General features: G+C 43.1%; 1 protein-coding gene across 1 annotated transcript in view; it reads left to right on the top strand.

Moving 5' to 3' along the window:
• WDR75 (WD repeat domain 75) overlaps positions 1-19,238 on the top strand; it is a 1,027,793-nt gene that overhangs the window by 371,766 nt on the left and 636,789 nt on the right. Inside the window, exon 12 of the mRNA XM_044071106.1 lies at positions 12,389-12,564. Within this exon, the coding sequence (XP_043927041.1) occupies positions 12,389-12,564 (176 nt within the window). The remainder of the gene's footprint in view (positions 1-12,388; positions 12,565-19,238) is intronic.

Genomic DNA, 19,238 nt, shown 5'->3' with positions numbered 1-19,238 from the left:
TACCATTATGGTAAGATTTTACACAACTGTTCTGTCTCCTTTGATATGACAGGCATTTTGTCTTATTTGACTGCTTGACCCAGTAGCAGTCTCCCTATCTGCGTGCTCAAATAAAAAAAAAAAACATTGGTTTCATCTAATGCAGTGCCCACTTATAAAGTGGGGAAATGGTTACATCTTCAGGGCAAAGGGATGTTTCTTTCAAGTAACATAGCCTTTAAAGTTGTATGATCAAGGCTATGTGTAAAATTTATTGTATAGTTTGAGTACAGTTTGGATGATTTGCTGCATCCTTTGCAGAGCAAAAGTCTTGCTTGAACGGAATTATTTCTAATTTGACTCAGGATCTGATGTTGTCCTTTGCATTCATTCCTCAACAATTGTGTTGGATCTGTGACTGCAAAAGATACAAAAGAAATTGGATCTGACCTTCTCAGATACAAAACAGAAACAGTCTGATCCCACGTCTTTGGATCTAACAACTGTTCATACGAAGTCTCCAAGAACCCCTGGCCCCCAGGGTTCACTGTAGAGCCTGTTTGCCCTTGGCTCCATTCTTCTTTCCCTCAGGAGGCCCTGAGGAGATAGTCTTGGCCCCAGTCCACCACTTCCTCCATCACGTCCTCCAGGAGTCTTTCAGAAGCTGAAGTGCATAGGATGATGAGGAAGTTCCTCAGAGTTTAGATTCAAATAGGGGTTATCCTGGCTCCATCTCCCATTGGATCCGTGAGCCTCACTTCATCTTCTCATGCAGTGATTTCTTCTCCTGTCTGACCGGTTTTGGAGCCCTCGGATCCGAAAGACCTGAGAGTGTCAAAGTTTGATCCAAAGACAGCTAGATCTTCAACTCCAACTGCTTCCCTTACTTGTTCAGCTCTGATTCCTTTGGACCAAGAAGAGTCTGAGAGCTGAAGCATTGGTGCCAGGTCCACGGGGGAGGTTCCACTCCATGGGTGTTGGAGCCATCCCTGCCCCTTGAAGCTTCTGGGTTGGATAGTTCGGGTCCTATTCTCTCTTTAAGGCACAGGTCTGGGCATGGTCAAGGCATGGTAGCATCAGCAGCATTGGCTCCAGTGCAACCAGCTTTGGTATCTCCCAGTCCTCCTGCCTTTGAGATGGTGGAGAAGGATCTTCTGTCATCAGGGAGATTCGACTACTCTATCCTGTTCAGATCTGACAGCCCTGCTTCCTTAGGGTTCAAGCTCTGATCCTGTCAGGCCTATTCCACAGGGGCAGCTAGCTTCATTAAGTATCCAGACAGTTCCCTCGAGGACTTTCCTCTCTCTTCTGATACCTGTCCGTATCATCCCACTGAGGATGTTTCCCGAATGAGAATGTGTAAGAGGAGACGCACAGACTCTCCTCAGGAATCTCTCACCGATGACACTGGGTTTAATGAAGGGGTAGGGTCCCACAGATCTCCACCAGATGACATCTCCTTTGGAAACATGTTAGAAATTCTCAGGCAAAAGGGTATATGGCCTCCTGATAACCCATTCCAAGAAGAGTCAGTCTTTCTGAAAACTTTTGGGACCGGCCCATCTACATCTTGGGTGACTCCCCCAGAAGATGAACTTATAGATCTAGTCTCTTGCTAGGTGTAGAAGGAACTAGGTACTGTAGAATCCATTCCCTATCACCCTGATAAATTTCTCGTGTCACCTAAAGACATCACACTGGAGCAAGGGAGTTCCTGTTGATGCTGTGTTTTTGGCGACAGCTGCAAAGAAGGAGCTGGCAGAGCAGAGCTCCATTGTCCATCCCCCTAACAGAGATTCCAGGATGTTGGACAGATTTGGAAGCATGTTTTTGCCTCAGCAACCTTTGCCTTATGGTCTCTGAATTACTTGGCACATTTCACAAGATTACAGTAGGATTTGACTAAGGAACTTTCCAAATCCCTTTTGGAGTCCATGTCCATGGAGTACTACAGGAAGTCTTCTTCCCAAATGGCCACTCTCTTATCCATTTCTAATGCGTTAGTGAGGATAATTTCCCATGCTGTGGAGGGTACCTCATGGGTTGCAGGTTCAGGCATAGCCATTAGGAGACATGCCTGGATGCACTTTTGCAACTTTGCGGAGCCTTTCAATTCTTTCATCAGTGCTCCTTTTGATGGAATGTCTTTGTTTGGCCCTACTTTAAAGGAGAATCTTTCCCAGAGTGAATAAGATAGAAATACCCTGTCTGCAGTAGGGATATGCTTTTCTATCCCTCAGCGATCCTTTTCCAGGAATCAGGGGAGGCAAGAAAATGTGGTTCCAGAAGTCTCGGGGTACTTTCCAGGATTCATGCAGGGATAACTCCCCCAAAGGCAGAGTTGGGGGTGTTCAGGTGGAAGACGCCATCCTTGCAGCAGAGGAGACTAGCAAAATCAGGGTTTCTGCAATTCCCTTTCGGATAAACCCTTCCAGCACTCCTGAAAGGTTGCCCGACTGCCCACCTCTAGAGGCAGTCGGGAGCATTTGTCTCCGCACCTCGATGCCTGGGCATCAGTAACAAAAGATTCTCGGGTAATAAAAATCATATTCAAAGATTATTGTATAACATTTTTCCAGATTTCCCCAGCAAAAAGAAAAGACAAAAGAAAAAAGCTTGAATGTGTAGACACGATCTCAAGAAATTCTGTTTTTGTTGTATTAATTAGACTATGTGCTTGGTTACATAATCAAAACTTCCCTGATGATTTTAAAAGCCAAAGTTTTGACTTCACCTTTAACTTCTGAAATGGTGTTTAGGCCCTCTCTTACACAGATTCTCAAAATTGGGATGATGAGAGGCAAATTAATGCATGAGATATCTGCAATGTTTCATGTACCCAGGTACTCTCTAAACAAGGCTTCTTCCTTCAAGGGGCATAACAAACAAAACTCTCAGCCAATCGGAAGTTAAGAATCCAAAAGGAAATGGCAGGAATGATAATTCTTTGAAACCAAACACGAGGGGTTCCTTTTTAACAAAAAAAGAAAATGCAAAGGGAATGATTGTGCCATGTCACAGAGCACCCTTACCCCCACCTACTGGCCTTCCTTCTCTTTCTCCTTCCCCTAGGTGCTCTATCAACCCTGCAGCCTAGCTGCAGGTAATCTCAGACAAATGGATTCTGAGAATAATTCATAGAGGATACACTTGTTAGTGGATAGAAAACCTTCCCCCACTCAGGGAAATTTCCCCACTCCTGTCAGACCAGACAGCTGTTTCTTCCAGTGCTCCATCACATGGTAGTAGCAGGAGTCCTAAAACCAGTGCTTGTAATGCACAGGGAAACGATTTTACTTAAAATCTTCGTGGTACCTAAAAAGGAGCACTCCTGGAGACCGGTCATAGATTTGTCCTTTTAAAACACCTTTGTAATGCTTCCTAAATTCAAAATGCTCACCTTACAGTTTTGTCCTAGCGTTGCTTCCAGCCCACTTTTATGGTGGCTGTAGATCTCAAGGATGCTTATTGTATTCCTGTTTCTCCCAGTTTCTGGAAATTTTTTGAGATTTGCTGTCTCAGACTTTTATCAGTTTTCTGCATTACCCTTTGGGCTGCCTACTGCACCAGGAGTGTTTATAAAGTGTCTGGCTTTGGTGGTTGCCTGTTGCAGAACCTTAGGCGTCCTCATTTTTCCTTATTTAGACAACTTGCTGGTTTGTGCAAATTCTATATCAAGGTACTTGGAATTCTGAGCTAAGGTCTTATCCTTCCTTTCCCACCTGGATATAAGTTTGAACCTTAAAATCCTTTCCCATGCCCTCCCAATGAATTGTTTTCCTGGTGTGTTTGATGGACATAATAAAATGGATTGGCCAGAAGACAAAGTTCTGACTTATCAAAGCACTTTTTGATTTCTCTCTTCTAGACATCGTCTCAGCAAAATAGTTCTTCAGAATTCTAGGCCTCATGGCATCAGTGACCATCATGATACCACTAGGTAGACTTGTTGTGCCTTTCAGCTTTTCCTGGTTAGGGGTCGCCACAGCGGAACTCCGGTCCGCTAATGATTGGCAGTAGATTTTTACGTGTCGAGTTGCCGGCCGTGACGCACAACCTTCAATGAAGGTACACCCATTCACGCATGTCTCCACACAGAAGACGGTCTAGCTGAGAATCGAACAGGACAACGTCTTACTGTGAGGCGACAATGCTACCGCAGCACCACCACTGCAGTCTACCACTAGGTAGACTACACCTGAGAAAATTCAGTGCTACTTGAAGAATTGTTGGACCTAGCAAATTTCATCTCTTGGATTTCCAGTACTGGTACTAAAATTTGTGAAACATGAACCGCAGTGATGGAGGGATCAGCTGTCTTTGAATCCAGAACTCCTTTTATTTCTCTTTAGACCCTATCTCAGTCTATCCAGATGGACTTTTTAGATTATCGTGGACATTGCTGCCAATGCACAGTTTGTGCAAGGCTTGTGGGGTCCTCAGAACATGCGAAAGCACAATAACATAAGAGATGTTAGCAGTGATTCATGTCTTAAAAGTTCTTCATCACTTATTGACTCCAAGCCCTCCTCTAGTTCCAACAGACAGCACTACCTTGATGTGGTACTTGAACAGGTAAGGGTCATATTCTCTTTGCCAGTTAGCATTGATGGCCTGGGATCTGGATCTAGATCTACAGCATTTTCTGACTCTTCAGTCCTCATACCTTCCGTCAGAACAAAACACAATAGCAGACAGACTTAGTGGATCCTGGATAGATCCTCATGAGTGGAAGCACCATGTAGAGGTCTTCCAGGACCTGATTCAGAAGTGCTGTATACCTTGTTAGCCTACTTTCAAAACAGACTACTGAAAATATTATTTTCCACATCCATGCAGCCATGCTTGGAAGATAGATGCTGTTTCATTCTCATGGTCTGGAATGCTCCTATAAGCATTACGTTTTGCAGTGACTCCCAAAGTACTTCTAAAGAGTCAGAAAAAATTTCCAAAGATCATTGTGGTAATTCAATTTTGGTCCAGACAAAGTTGGTTCTCCCTTTTAATGGAATTAGGTAAAGCAATTACCCTAACCTTTCTCACAGACTGGATCTGCTCACATAGCATCAGGGGCTAGTGGTACACCCCATCTTAGAGCATTTTCATCTGATGGTCTGGATGATTCTGTTTTGGTACCTTTTAGACATTTGTTCCATGAGGATGTGCAGCAGGTATTTAAGGAGGCAAGAAAACCTGCAACACGGAAATCTTATGTTTACAAGCGGAAGAGGTTTTCTAAATGGTGCATAGGCAATAACATAGGTCCTGAGTTTGACCCCCTCTGATTGTAAAATATTTTTGTGGGATACTTAGAGATGGTTTGTTATATGCTTCTATCAGAGTGCATATTGCAGCCATCTCAGCTTTTCTGCCTATGGATCCTCCTCTTGTGGTGAGTTTCTGAAAAGAGTGTTTCACCTGAGTCCCCTTCAAGAGCAGTTCCCCCTCCCTGGGATCTCAGCTTTGTTCTGGAAAAATTGACTTTACCTCCTTTTGAACCTGCCTCTCAGGCTGATTTATGGTTCATTACTTGTATGACAGCTTTACTTCTCTGACTTCTGTAAGATGAGTCTTTAAGCTGCAGGCTCTTTTCGTGGGCCCAACCTTATCTGATTTTTCACAAGGACAGGGTTGTGTTACATACTAATACATCATTCATGCCTAATGTTGTTTCTGAATTTATCTTGAATCATGTCATCAATCTTCCAGTGTTATGTCCTGATCCAAATATCAAGGGAGAGAAGATTCTACATACCCTGGATGTGCACAGGCAGCTCAAGTACTACCTTTACAGATCAGAGCCCCTTTAGGAATATTGAACAGCTGTTTGTCTCCTATACAGGGGCTAAGAAAGGTCAACCTATCTTTAAACAAAGTATTGCACAATGGTTGTTCTTTGCTACTCCCACCATGGTATATGTCCTCCAGGCAAGGTTAAGGCTTACTCAACTAGGACCTTATCTCCTCCCCAGTTTTACACTGGAACGGAATGGATTAAAGAAGAATTCTAGAGGGAACAACTTTGTTCTCTGTTCATACCGTCACAAAGCACTACAAACTGGATTCCTTTTCAAGGTCCAGAGCAGACTTTGCTAGGACCATTTTCCTAGGGTTCCTGAGAGTAATCTTTCGAAATCTACCCAAAATGCTTTTGAGACCGTGGGAATGATGAGAGTAGTACGTTGCAGAAGTACTAATCACCTGTAACATTAGATGTTCATCGTGTTACACTGCTGCAGTCATTACAGTTGGGGTATCCTGCCGTAGGCGGTCCCGCAGTCGGCCAGAGTTCCAAAGTCTTGGTCCGGCATCGGTTGCTGTCACCTCCTGATGTCAGTGCGACAGGGGTATATAAGATGCATCCAACGCCATTTTCTTCAGTCTTCTTGCTGTGCGGTGCCTGAAGCAGAAGCAGTTCGCAAGTGCCTGTCGGCCGACTCCTGAGATTTTCATTCCGAATCCAGAACCGAAGTCTTCTAAAAAAGCTAAGTACCCCGTTGGGGAAACTTTTTCTTGCCTCAGACCAATGTCAGTAAAAGTTAATAACTGTATTTCTTGTGGGAAGCAAATACCTCATAAGGATTTCCACTCCTATTGTATTCCATGCCTAGGCCCTGACCATGACATCACTGGTTGTTGGTTTTGTGCTAGGTTTAACGAGCGCACTATTAAAACTCGGTTTGATTTTGCCCGACGTTATTTTGGCAGAAAATTCAATTACACTATGCCGTCTGAAATTCCGACGAACGCATTGCATAAAAAGGACAAGGACAGGCACCCGAGGCCCAAAACTGCCGACAAGGCCTCTTCTAGTCCGGTCGTCGGTTCTCCGGTTTTCAGCGAGGCGCCTACGTAGCCCCTGGCGACCGCTTACACAGAACCACAGACCGCCTCCGACTCCCACGTGGAGCTGGCGGGGTCTTTGGACGCACTAGGTTTTCAGCTTTCTGACCCTAACCCTACAGAGGGAACCGAAGTAGCTGAGCAATGCACAGCTACAGAGGGTGTTTTCAGACCTACCCAGTTAACCATTAAACCCTCTGCTAAGTCTAAGCCCCCCTTAAAAGCAAAGAAACAGACACAACTCTCTTCAGGGCAGGCTTCCATGCCTAAAAAACAAATGCTAAAAATGGCTGAGGACCTAATCACCCTGATCAGGGGGTCCCATCCCCCTCCTGATAAAAGACCCAGACAGGACGCAGACTATGAATCTTCTGACCAGGTGTCCATTTCCTCAGACCTAGGATATTGTTTACCCCCTTATGAGGATTCTGATGCTGAGGAATCAATTCCATCAGCCTCTCCGCCTGAGGATTACTCCTTTGGGGAGACCTTACATACCATGTAGAGCAGCAGTTACAGGCTCTGTCATTAGAAGGCATGCTTGGGTAAAAGAACATACATTGCCAGATCATGCTAAGGTCAAATTATTGGATGCACCTTTGCAGCAGGATGTGCTGTTTGGAGTCAAGGCAGAGGAGGTATTAAAGATGATGGAGGATAAGGCAAAATCTATGCAAATGGTGAAAGATTTTTTACAGGTTCAGCCTCCTCGTTTTAGCAGAAATTGGCCAACAAAGAATTGGTCCTTTCCAGTCACAGATAGACCTCAAAGGGGCAGATACAGACGTCCAAGAGGTAGAGGTCAGACACAAGGCCCTTACAGGCCTCGACAGTGGAGTACACCAGGCCAGAAAGAAGGGGAAGACAGGCCTCAACCTTATAAAAAACAGCCTCAATGACTTTCCACTGCAGCTGCCAAACAGCTCTCTCTTGGCAGCCCCCTTAGGAGGAAAACTGGCACTTTTCTATCACAACTGGCATTGCATCACCAAAGACAAATGGGTTCTCAACATTGTATCTCAAGGTTACAGGTTCCACTTTCACACTCTGCCAAGGCTAAAAGGAATGCCAAATCTGCCACCAAATCAATGGGCAGAGGCTCAAAAGCAAATTACCGCACTCATGGATATGAGAGCTATTCAAAAGGTACCACCACAGGGACAAGGATTTTACTCGAGACTCTTTCTTGTTCCCAGAAAGGACAAAGCCTGGAGACCCATTCTGGACCTTTCTTCACTAAACACTTACCTGGATGTTCCGAAATTCAAGATGTTGACACTACAGCAGCTTCTTCCCATGCTGGGCAAGAAAGCTTGGCTCGTGACTTTGGACCTCAAAGAGGCATACCTGCATGTCCCTATCCGACAAAACTGCAGAAGATATCTCCGATTTCTAGCTGGTTCAATGCACTATCAATTCTCTGCACTGCCCTTTGGCTTATCTACTGTACCCAGGGTCTTCACAAAGTGCATGGCACCAGTAATTGCATTTTGCAGGCAAAAAAGAATTCAGATTTATCCATACCTGGACGACTGCCTGATTCAAGCAGAGAGCAAGGACATTCTGCTAAAGCATCTGGCGTAAGTAAAAAAGTTATTAAGTTGCCTGGGGTACACAGTAAACGAAAAGAAATCAAAACTAGTGCCCTCACAACAGATAATATTCCTGGGTGCCAGCTTGAACACAACGGCCCAGATGGCTTATCTCATATCAGACAAGCAAGGACAACTGACTCAATATTTTCATTTAATGGCAACAAAGACCCAACTCCCTGCAAGAAAAATTCTGCAGGCCTTGGGCTACATAGCATCTTGCATACTACCAATTCCATATGCCAGACTGCATATGAGGAAACTACAATAGTACCTAAAGAGCGTATGGTCTCAACACTGTCAAAGTTTGGAAACAGTTATACCACTAATTCCTTGCCTAAAACAGGAGTTTCGATGGTGGGCACAAGCTTGTTACCTCAACAAGGGACAGCCTTTCACTCAACCCACAACCAGTCAGACACTGACAACAGGTGCATCAGATTAAACACATAAATGGGGCGAGTGGCCCACAGAGCAAAGACATCTCCACATCAATCAAAAAGAGATGCTGGCCATACAAAATGCTGTTATAGCTTTCAAGGACCTGCTGCATCCAGGACAATTACTACTAAAGACAGACAACACCACAGTTATGTGATACATAAACAAGCAAGGGGGCACACACTCCTATCCCCTCTGCAGACAAGCCATGACCTTGTGGAACACAGCTCTAAACTATCAAGTTCATTTGCAAGCACAATTCCTGCCAGAAACATGATGGACCCAGACGAATGGAAACTGAACCCACAAACATTCAGAATGATAACACATCTAATGGGAACCCCACAAAATATTCAGAATGATAAAATGGTGGAGCCCGGACAAAGATCTGTTTGCTTCCCCAAAGAACTGCCAATTACAGAAATTCTGCACAAGGAGCTACCATCCACAAGCATGGAAAGTGGATGCCCTCTCATTCAGGTGGAAAAAACTACAAGTATACTTTAATGCCTCCTTTACCTCTCCTTCCAAAGGTACTCATAAAAGCCAGGCAGGAAGAGCCAAAAATTATCCTGATTGCACCAGACTGGCCATGCCAGCACTGGTACCCAATCTTAAAGAACTTAGGACAAGAACCACCCTGGATTTTGCCTCAAATCCCACACAACAATCTGATATTTCACAGCCAGCTAAAGACTTTAAATATAGCTGCATGGAAAATTCCTTAGTCCAGCAAGCAGTGCCTCTCTCCAAAGCTGTTATGGATGTCATTCTGGAGGCCAGAAGGCCTAACACCAGGAAAGCATACTCGGATAAATGGAAAAGATTCTGTGCCTGGAACCAAGCGCATAGCCTTGACCCTCTTGTCCCAAACATTCCTCAAATACTTTAGTACTTAACTGAGATGCTGGACAAGGGCCTCTCTTTTTCATCCATCAAGATGCATGCCTTGGCTATCTCTGCTCATTACAACACGGATCCACCAATTTTTTCTAATCCTTTGCTCAAACAGTACCTCAGAGGGGCTAAAAACATAAGACCACCCCGTAGAGCACCTACACCAACTTGGGACCTCAACTTTGTTTTGGAAAAAATAACTTTACCTCCTTTTGAGCCAGCTAACACAGCAGAATTAAAATACATCTCTTGGAATACTGCTCTGCTACTGGCAATAACATCATCACAAAGAGTTTCAGAATTACAGGCACTAATGGCAGTGGAAGCTTTCCTCATCTTCCACCAGGGCAGGGTGTCTTTAAGGGCTAACTCTACATTTATGCCAAAGGTGGTATCAAGTGTGGCGCTAAACCAAACTATTCATTTGCCAACCTTTTATCCAAAACCACAGAACAAAGGGGAGAGACTACTACATTCTTTGGGCATTCACAGATAGTTACGCTTCTGCTTGGACAAAACCAAAGCTTTCAGAAAATCTGAGCAACTATTGGTAGCATACGCTGCAGGAGCACAGGGAAAAGCCATTTCAAAGCAGACTATTTCAATATGGATAGGACACTGTATACGTTTCTGCTATACCCACCATGGGAAACCTGTACCTAGCAGCATTAGATCTCACTCCACCAGGGCAGCAGCCACTTCAACTGCCTACCTCAGAGGAGTACCTACCAAGGATATTTTGGAAGCAGCAACATGGAGTTATGTGCATACCTTCACCAAACATTACCATTTGCCTTTATACTCCAAATCCAGAGCTGGCTTCGCCACTACTGTACTGCAGGGCGTTATGGCCACCCCTAATGCCTTATAGATCCAGCCTCCCTACCTCACCTTTGGGATTCCACCCAAGTGTAATGACTGCAGCAGTGTAACACGATGAACATAGTACAGTTTTGTACCTACCGTAAATGCAGATGTTTGAGTGTAAACACTGCTGCAGTCCAGGTTACCCTCCCTCCTTCCCCTCTTACTTTCTGGTACTTACCTAGGTCATCTACCCTTTATTACCTATGGGGAGTATTTGCTGGTAACTAAAAATGGTGGTTTGCTTTTCTTTTGGATATTTTACTAGCAATTTGAATTGCCTACCTATTTGGGGACACCTGACATCTGGGGCAAGAAAAACTGAAGAAAATGGCGTCGGCTGCATCTTACATACCCCTGTCGCACTGATGTCAGGGAGGAGGTGACATCAACCGATGCCGGACCAAGACTTTGGAACTCTGTCCGACTGCAGGACCGCCTGATGGCGTGTAATGACTGCAGCAGTGTTTACACTCAAACATCTACATTTATGGTAGGTACAAAACTGTACTATACTTGAATTCCCCACTGCCAGAGTGGCAGCACCCAATGACCATCCACCAGATTGTGCATAGTTGAGACCGGTTACAACCTCTGAGTTGTTGTTGTTGGATTTGATTTTTGTATGGTATTGTGACTGGCTGTAAATTTTTTTTTGCTCTCTGTATTTGATCTTAGCTTAAACCTACTAAATTACTCTGCAAAATTTTTGTTCTGCCCAATGTAGCCGATATATTGTAATTCACTTGACTATTACTAAATATTGTATTCTTTGTCACTGCTGATGCTTGGAGCTTTTCTCCCAGGGCCTCTACTGAAAATGAACATATATCCAGTTAGACTAGCCCAGTCAACAAATGTAAAATAAATAAATAAATAAATAAAATTTAATCTTGCTAGATGATTCTGGCTTCTGGTACTTTTCTCCCCTTCTTTGTGGAAGCAAAAAAGTCTGAACATTCATTTCCTGTGACAGCTGAAGGCTTACCTTTCAGGATGTACTCAGCCAATTAGCTGTTAATAGAAGAGAGAGAGTGAGAGGACAGTGAGCTTTTAAAAGTTGGCTAGTACTGGGTTATCTTGGCAGATGACCTAAAATGCTGCTAATGCAGTGAGGAATTTAAACATCTACTGTTACAGTTAAGTAGAACTTGTGCACTTATACTTTGTTTCACACCTGTGCAGCTAGACAAATATCCTTTATAAAGGAAGTGCAAGTGAAGCCATATCCATATATGACTTTCTTGAAAGTGGTTCCATTTATTCTGGTCTATATGAGATGCTTGTTTCTTTATTAATTAGGCTAATACTTTCAGGCCAGAAGCACTTAAATGGTTGAGTTTTTGAAAAGCAGTGTAAAAGGTGTACAAAAAAGGAGAGAGAGAACCAGATTTGATAGCTTATACTATTTTTCTTTGTTATAAACTAGGTGGGCTTAAAAATTGTGGAAACCAGAACCGCCTTCAAGTAGAGCTAATGACCTTGTTCTACCCAAATTGTGCTGAGTGTGAAGAAAGCACACTATATTAATATAGGACTACTTTTAGTCTTGGTAGTTTAGTGGGCTCAAAAGGCTACCAGTGGACAAATGCTTTATTAAAATATTTAATAAAACATTTGCCCATTGTAAGCCTGTTAAGCTGAATGACTGTGATTGCTGTAATTCTTACTCTAGTTCAGGATTAATCCACTGGAGCAACCAGTTTTTGTTGTAGTCCTGAAGGTTGTCACTTGGTGCTTACTGTTTTTTTTTTTCCCCCATCTGAATGAAGCTTGACATAATTCAGCAAGAGCATATTCATCAGTCTGGCCTGAATCAGTTTGATGTGGTAAAAGCAGCCTTTGATTCTCATGGAAGCTGGCTGGCAACTGTTGAAGCAAGACAAGAAAAGGAATCTGAGCCTGAATTACAGATGAAGCTGTGGGTTTTTGATGAACAGACCCAAAGGTGAGTTTCTCATTTTGTGTTATACTTAAGTTCTTTGTATAATCACAAACTGAGCAGATTCTGTTGTTCAGAAAATACTGAGTAATGTTGCTACAATATTTGCAGATAATAAAATCCTTATGTCCTCAAGTAAGGAATTTGCGGTTTATGTTCAGGTTTTTCCAAGTGAGGAGGAGATTGAACTCAAGCTGCCTAGCTATTTGTTAGCTGTCCTTGTTGTCAGTTGGTCATGCCAACAGAATTAAAATGTTTACAGCAGCTGCTGTTCCTAATTGTGTGCCTGAAAGCATGCTGCATCATCCATTGTTTATTCTCTGCACAAAAACTACCACATCTGCTTCATGGCTTCCCTTGCCCCACTTCAGCATTCTGCTGCCTCACAGATAAGTGTTAGCATGCCATCCCCTATCATATTGAATTATTTTCTGTCACTTATTTAGTTGAATATCTTCTGTACAGCCTTCACAGAAAAACATCCACATTTAATACTGAAAGAAAATACACTTCTTCCATACTTACTAGTTGTCAAAAGCCGCTAGCTGATTTGTTTTCTTTTTCTCTTTTGGGGTTTATAGCAATGCCCTAGACAGTCATAGGTGCTAAAATTCATTATAGCTAGTTAAAACTTGCTACCATGTATGTCTTCAAATGGTAAAAGACCTGTGTATAATCAGAGACAAAAATGTTTAATTTTAGTTGGTTTCTTCACAACTAGTTGCCAAAGGCGAAAATTTATTTCTGTCTGTGCAGGTGAGAATGAGTGTCTGTATTCATGTGTGTGTTTACATTTATATGTATGAATATAGGTGTATATCAGATATGAAATACACACACACACACACACACACACACACACACACACATATTCATTTCATAACTAGGTAGGTAGCCTAGTCTACTGATCCTTTTCAGGCACAACCCAGGCTCACAGGAGCATTATAAAAGGAGCTATGCAGTCAGGCAGGTACATAGTGCAGAAATTCCAAGTTACAGAACAGATGAGAATATGTACAAGTGTCAAAACGTTTTATTTATTTTTTATTTATTGACATTTGTACTGATCCTTTTCAGGCACAACCCAGGCTCACAGGAGCATTATAAAAGGAGCTATGCAGTCAGGCAGGTACATAGTGCAGAAATTCCAAGTTACAGAACAGATGAGAATATGTACAAGTGTCAGAACGTTTTATTTATTTTTTATTTATTGACATTTAAATGGGTTAGTCCAACTGAGCCAGGGGCCCATTTTCAATGGAGATCAGAGGAAAAGAGCTACAGAAGTATTACATATTTTTTCAATAAAATTAAATCAAAAATAAAAATGAGCAAAAAATTAAAACCACCATGAAACATAATAAGAAAATCAACAGAATTTTACAGATATAATGCATGCAGATAGAAAAAAAAAGGTTTGCATACACAGTAAATTGCCATCAGAGCAGCATCAGTACATGATTTATCAGGTGCTGTTAAAAGGGGATTTATTGAGTATACAATGTCATCCCTTTCCATGAAAACACAAACATTTTATTTCATTAAGGACATGCTCCTTGATTTTAGCTTTAAAGCTGTGCTGTGTCTGTTGCTTTCTTAGTTGAAATGAGAAATGATCCCAGATAGCTGATCCCCGTTTGATTAGTGCCTTTTTTTCTGTGTGTGTTTTAAATCTCTTGCTCACTAGAAATATAGCATTGTCTTGGCTGCCTTTAAGGCTGTAGGTCTGTCCCCTGATGGGCAACATTGTTTTTAGCTTGGGAGAGGTGATCCTGTGCAACTGTTACAAATTAGGTTGCACTAATAAGAAGTGTGACCTTGCTTTGAACTGGCAGAAGATCACAGTAAGCTGCCACATAACACAAGCACTCATGTCACTCCACAGCAAGTACAAGAATGACTCAGTCATTGTCCATGCCGGTGTGAACGACCTGAGCCTGGACTACATGAAAAGAGACATAGAGGAGCTCTCAGATTATGTAGCCCAGGCTGGTATGACCCTGACCCTGAGCAGCATCCTTCCCTCACCAATAATGATGATACAGAGACAAAATGATCAGCTTTAATAATTGGCTTAATTACTGGTGTCATTCTAAGGGGATCCAATGTCTGTCTGCCTGGGATGACATGCTTGACAAGCCACGCTGCTTCACAAGGGACTGCACCTGTCACCCTGGGCTTCCGGATATTGGCAAAGGCTCTTGCCACCCCATAGTGCCTTTTTAGGCAAGGCTCAAATGATAAACCTACCGCCCTAGAAAACAAAATGGAGAAAAACTAAGGTAATACTGCTCAATGCCAGAAGTCTAAACCTCAAGATGCAAAGCCCTCCTCAGTATGGAGAACATCGTTGTCTGTGCTGTGACTGCAAACTGGTTCAAGGCTCCTGAGAGCACCCCAGCACTATCAGGTTATACCTCATATCATGCTTTCCAGCCCCAAAATCCGGACTAACCTAATAAAAAGGGGGGAGTATCCATATCTATAAAGGATACCCACCTCCAGGTTAGTGGTAACGCAAAACATTCGGAGACCATCCAGGTGCAATTAACCATAGGTAAAACTGCCCTACAGTTTGTAGCATGCTACAGACCACCTTCTCAAACTCAGGAAACCCACACAGCCTTCCTGAAGACACTGGAGAGTATGAATGTCTCTCCAAACACCATCATATTGGGTGACTTCAACTACCCAAACATAGACTGGGAACATTACTCAAGCCCCAACACCCTAGCCCAAAGGTTCCTGGAGTTCATAAACTCAAATGCTATGGAACAACTAGTCACCATTCCCACAAGAGGAGAAAATATACTAGACCTGATCATCACAAACATGGGGAAAAATGCTCCACACCGAAGTATATCCCTCATTGGTGAGATCAGACCATAAATTAATCTCACTGGAGATCCACATCCCACCCCCACCCCAGCAAAAGACCACAGTGAAGAACTTCTCAAAAGCAAACTTCACACTTCTTAAGACTGGAGTGGTATCCTTCAAGGCCCCGAGCCAGTGGAAACCACAACCCACGCTGCTGAAAACCCTTACAAATGCCTTCTGAGCAAGCTCCTCCAGGAAAGTATGGATCAAGCAATCCCTAATAAAATCAAGAGCCATAAACAAACTCTACAACAAGAGGAGAAAGCTACTACATGACGGAGCAAAATCCCTAAAAGGAAGGCATCTCTGATCAATACTAGCAAAAACTACGATCACTCATAAAATCATCCAAGGCCAACTTTGAGAGAAAAATCAGCTAATGACACAAAGACAATCTTAAGGCCTTCTTTTATGTTGTTGTTAGAAATTGGAAACTCCCAGATATGCTCAGAATTAGTCCAAAATGATAAAAAATCACTGAACCCACAGACATTGCCAACATACTGGCAGACAGGTTCAGTGCAAATTCTCCCTCCCTCCCCCAAAAAAAGAAATATCTATCCCACCAGAGTCTAGCCTCCCAAACATCTCAGATGCCCAGGTGAGAGCTGCTCTCTAAAGCAAAAACACAGCATCAATGGGACTGGACGGTGTCCCACAAACTCACTGAGGAACTAAACCCACACATAAGGCTGCTGTTTAATCTTTAGCCTTTAATACAGGATACATATACCCCAAAGAATGACGGTAACTGTGGTCCCCAGACACAAAGCCAGCTGACCCTTTACCTTGACCCTGGCCGCCCCATATAGCTTGACGCTGCCTTGTCTGCAAAGCTGGAAGGATCATAATGGAACTCATACAGACTGGATCCTACCCAATTTGGTTTTGTCAAGGGCAGATCCTGCCTCTTGAACTTGGTCGACTTTTTCAAGCAGTCACTAAGGCCATTGATGAGGGTAAGGCAGTTCACACAGCCTACCTTGACCTACAAAAGCTGCTTCACACACACCCCCCACTCATCATAGAAAAGCTCACCAGCTTAGATGTAAACCCATATGTCACAAGATGGGTTGCAAACTGGCTCAAGGACAGAACACACAGGGTTAGCCACAGGGCTCAGTCCTCCCCTCTTGTTATTTATTTTTCTGAAGTGCAGGCAAACATAGGGGGATTGTGGCTGACAAAATTTGCAGATGACTGCAAACTGGGCACCATAATTGACACTCCATCAGACACAGACATAGTATTCTCATCCTAAGGGGTGGTGAAAGCCACACACACTCTGGCTAGGCTTATAAATGCCCTAGGGCAGATAGCCTAGTATGAACCTATAATTACAGTACTGTATGGAAGCAAAACAGTCACTATGTAAATCTAATTAGGGGGTGTGTTCTGTGGAAAAAATGCAGAAATAATATGTCAAGTTTTGAAAGGGAAATTGTTTGAATGCAAAAAATCCAAAACAGTATTAACATCAGTATCTATACATGCAAGGTCAGGAGAATGTATTTCCGTCAGAATGCCTATGTCATTTTTGAAAAAAAAAAAAAGAATGCCTATGTCGAAAATAGATCTGTAACCAACTGTAACATGATGCAGTTCAGCAAACACACACTGCCTTACTGATGTTTGGGTTGTAGTGCCCTCTTAACCCACTCTGACAGTGTCTCAGAGTTTTTGCATGTTTGTGAATGTGAAGAACCAATCATCTGCAGGAACAGGATAGTCTTTCACAACTACGGACAGCAGCCCTTCATTCTTTTCTAGTGCCACTGGAAGAGAAGGATCTCTGAAAAGATCAATTTCTGACTTTTTTGATGTCCTTCCATTTCGTTGTTGCAGTATTCATTACAATAGGGATCCCCTGCAAAGGGTAGCCTGACATCCAGCCAATATTACAAAGCCTTTAGGTTGCTTTAAGGTACCATCGTATATCGCACATATGCTCACCACTAAAAGCGTAGGGCATAAATGTGTGACGTCCAGAGGTACCATCTTCAGAACTTATTTGCCGCCAGTTTTAACACCATCTTTGGATTGTCATTCTGAATGCTCACTTTGTTTGCTGGTTCACCAAGGCTTTTCAGATAAGTGCCCTGTTGGGGTTTTTGCTCTTATCTTTTTTGTTTTTGTGTGTTGCTTATGGGGTTCATGCAATCCAGCAAGGGTAAATGCCAGTGTGGGAGACAAGTTCCCCGTAAAGATTGTCAGGAGCAGTGCTTATTTTGTCTCGGCGCTTCCTACGACCATATGTCCTGTTGTATTTGTCAGGCTTTCATTCTGAAGACTACTAGTCAGCTTTCCTCTCTGACCTTGTACTTGGAGAACCGACTTCTTAAGCTTTTATCAAAAGACACGATGGAAGGAACGTACTGTTCTGAGGTTCAGACATCTGTGAAGAAAAAGACCAAGAAATCTAGGTCTGATTCTTCTGCTGTCACCTCGGCCTGATGTCTCTCCCAAAGCTAGTGAAAGCCCAGAGGATTGCCTGGCTCTGCTATTAGATTCCTATGTCACAACTGTTTCAGAGGCCAGCACGGATCCAACTTCTCGCACATCCCTTGAGGCCTTGCATATGCCTGCTTCAGAGGTTCAGGGGGAACTGCAGCTGATTATTTCTGAAGGACCTAGGGGTGTTCTTCGGATTCTGGTTAGAGAGGAAATTCCAACTACAGTTATTGAATGCTATCTGGGTTCTGAGCTTTCCAAATTTTACAAGGCGGACGTCCATTTGAAAAAGAAACAAAAAAGTAAACGTTTCTCTGACTCCTAAGGGTCCTCAGAGTGAATGGCAGAATTTCACTCTGGGGTTGTTTAATGCCCTTATGGCTTTGAAACTTCCTCGTGGTGTTTCTGTTCCTGCTCCCCCTTGGTCCTCTACTCCCCTTAAAATATCCAGGGAACAGGATTCCTCTGAAGAGGAGGTGGATTCAGATGAAGAATCCCTTGCTTGTTCATTTCAGATTCCCTTTCTCTTGGACTATGGGTCTGAGGAAGAGGAGTCCACAAGCCCTGACACTTCTTTCGAGGAGATTTCTTTTGGGGACACAATCTCTAGAATGATGTAGTTCTTTAAATGAGATTGTGCTCAGGTTTCTGAGGTTCAAGAGAGGTACTAGAAGCCTTTGCAGATGGACTCTCCTGGATGTTCTACTGCTCCCCCTGTTTGGCTGCATTGTTGGATACCTTTTCTACTGCATCCAAGGCCCCAGATTCCCAGCCTCCTGCCACCCTCAAGAAACCTTATAGGTTTTATAGAGTGTCTGAGGGCTGCAAATTTCTCTGTAGGTGTCCTCTTGCTGATCCCTCTATGGTGCCTGTGGCATCTGACAAGCCATCTCATTTACTGCCTTCTACTAAATTACTTCCGTCTGATAAAAGTAGCAGAACTATGGAAAGGCTAGGTAAGAGGGTTTATACCTCTGCTACTTTGGCTTTTACAGCTTTCAATTATCAGGCCCTTATGTCCAGATATATTTTGGCTCTTCTTTCTCAAGCCTATTCATGTAACTTCTGATCTCTATGACTCTGAAGGGAAGACGTCTGTTCTTTCCCTGCTAGGGACGTCTTCCCAGGTGGCTCGACATTCTATTAAGTGTAGTTATGATGCAGCAGATGCTTGTAGAGCTGCTTCTTTTAGTCCTATGATGAGGAAATTTCCTGGCTTTGGCTTCAACCGTTACCTGATGATATTAAGGCTGCTTCTCTAGACAACAAACACTTGTTTTGTGAAGCTGCTGATGATTTTTTTGATTCTCTTCAGGATAAGGTCAAGGGCTTGCAGGAATTTAAATGTG

Source organism: Protopterus annectens, chromosome 5.part0 (genome assembly GCF_019279795.1).
Source record: "Protopterus annectens isolate FY-2018-M chromosome 5.part0, PAN1.0, whole genome shotgun sequence".
In the NCBI taxonomy this organism is placed as follows: Eukaryota; Metazoa; Chordata; order Ceratodontiformes; family Protopteridae; genus Protopterus; species Protopterus annectens.
The sequence above is the reverse complement of the archived record's forward strand: the minus strand, read 5'-3'. Positions and strand labels throughout refer to the sequence as shown.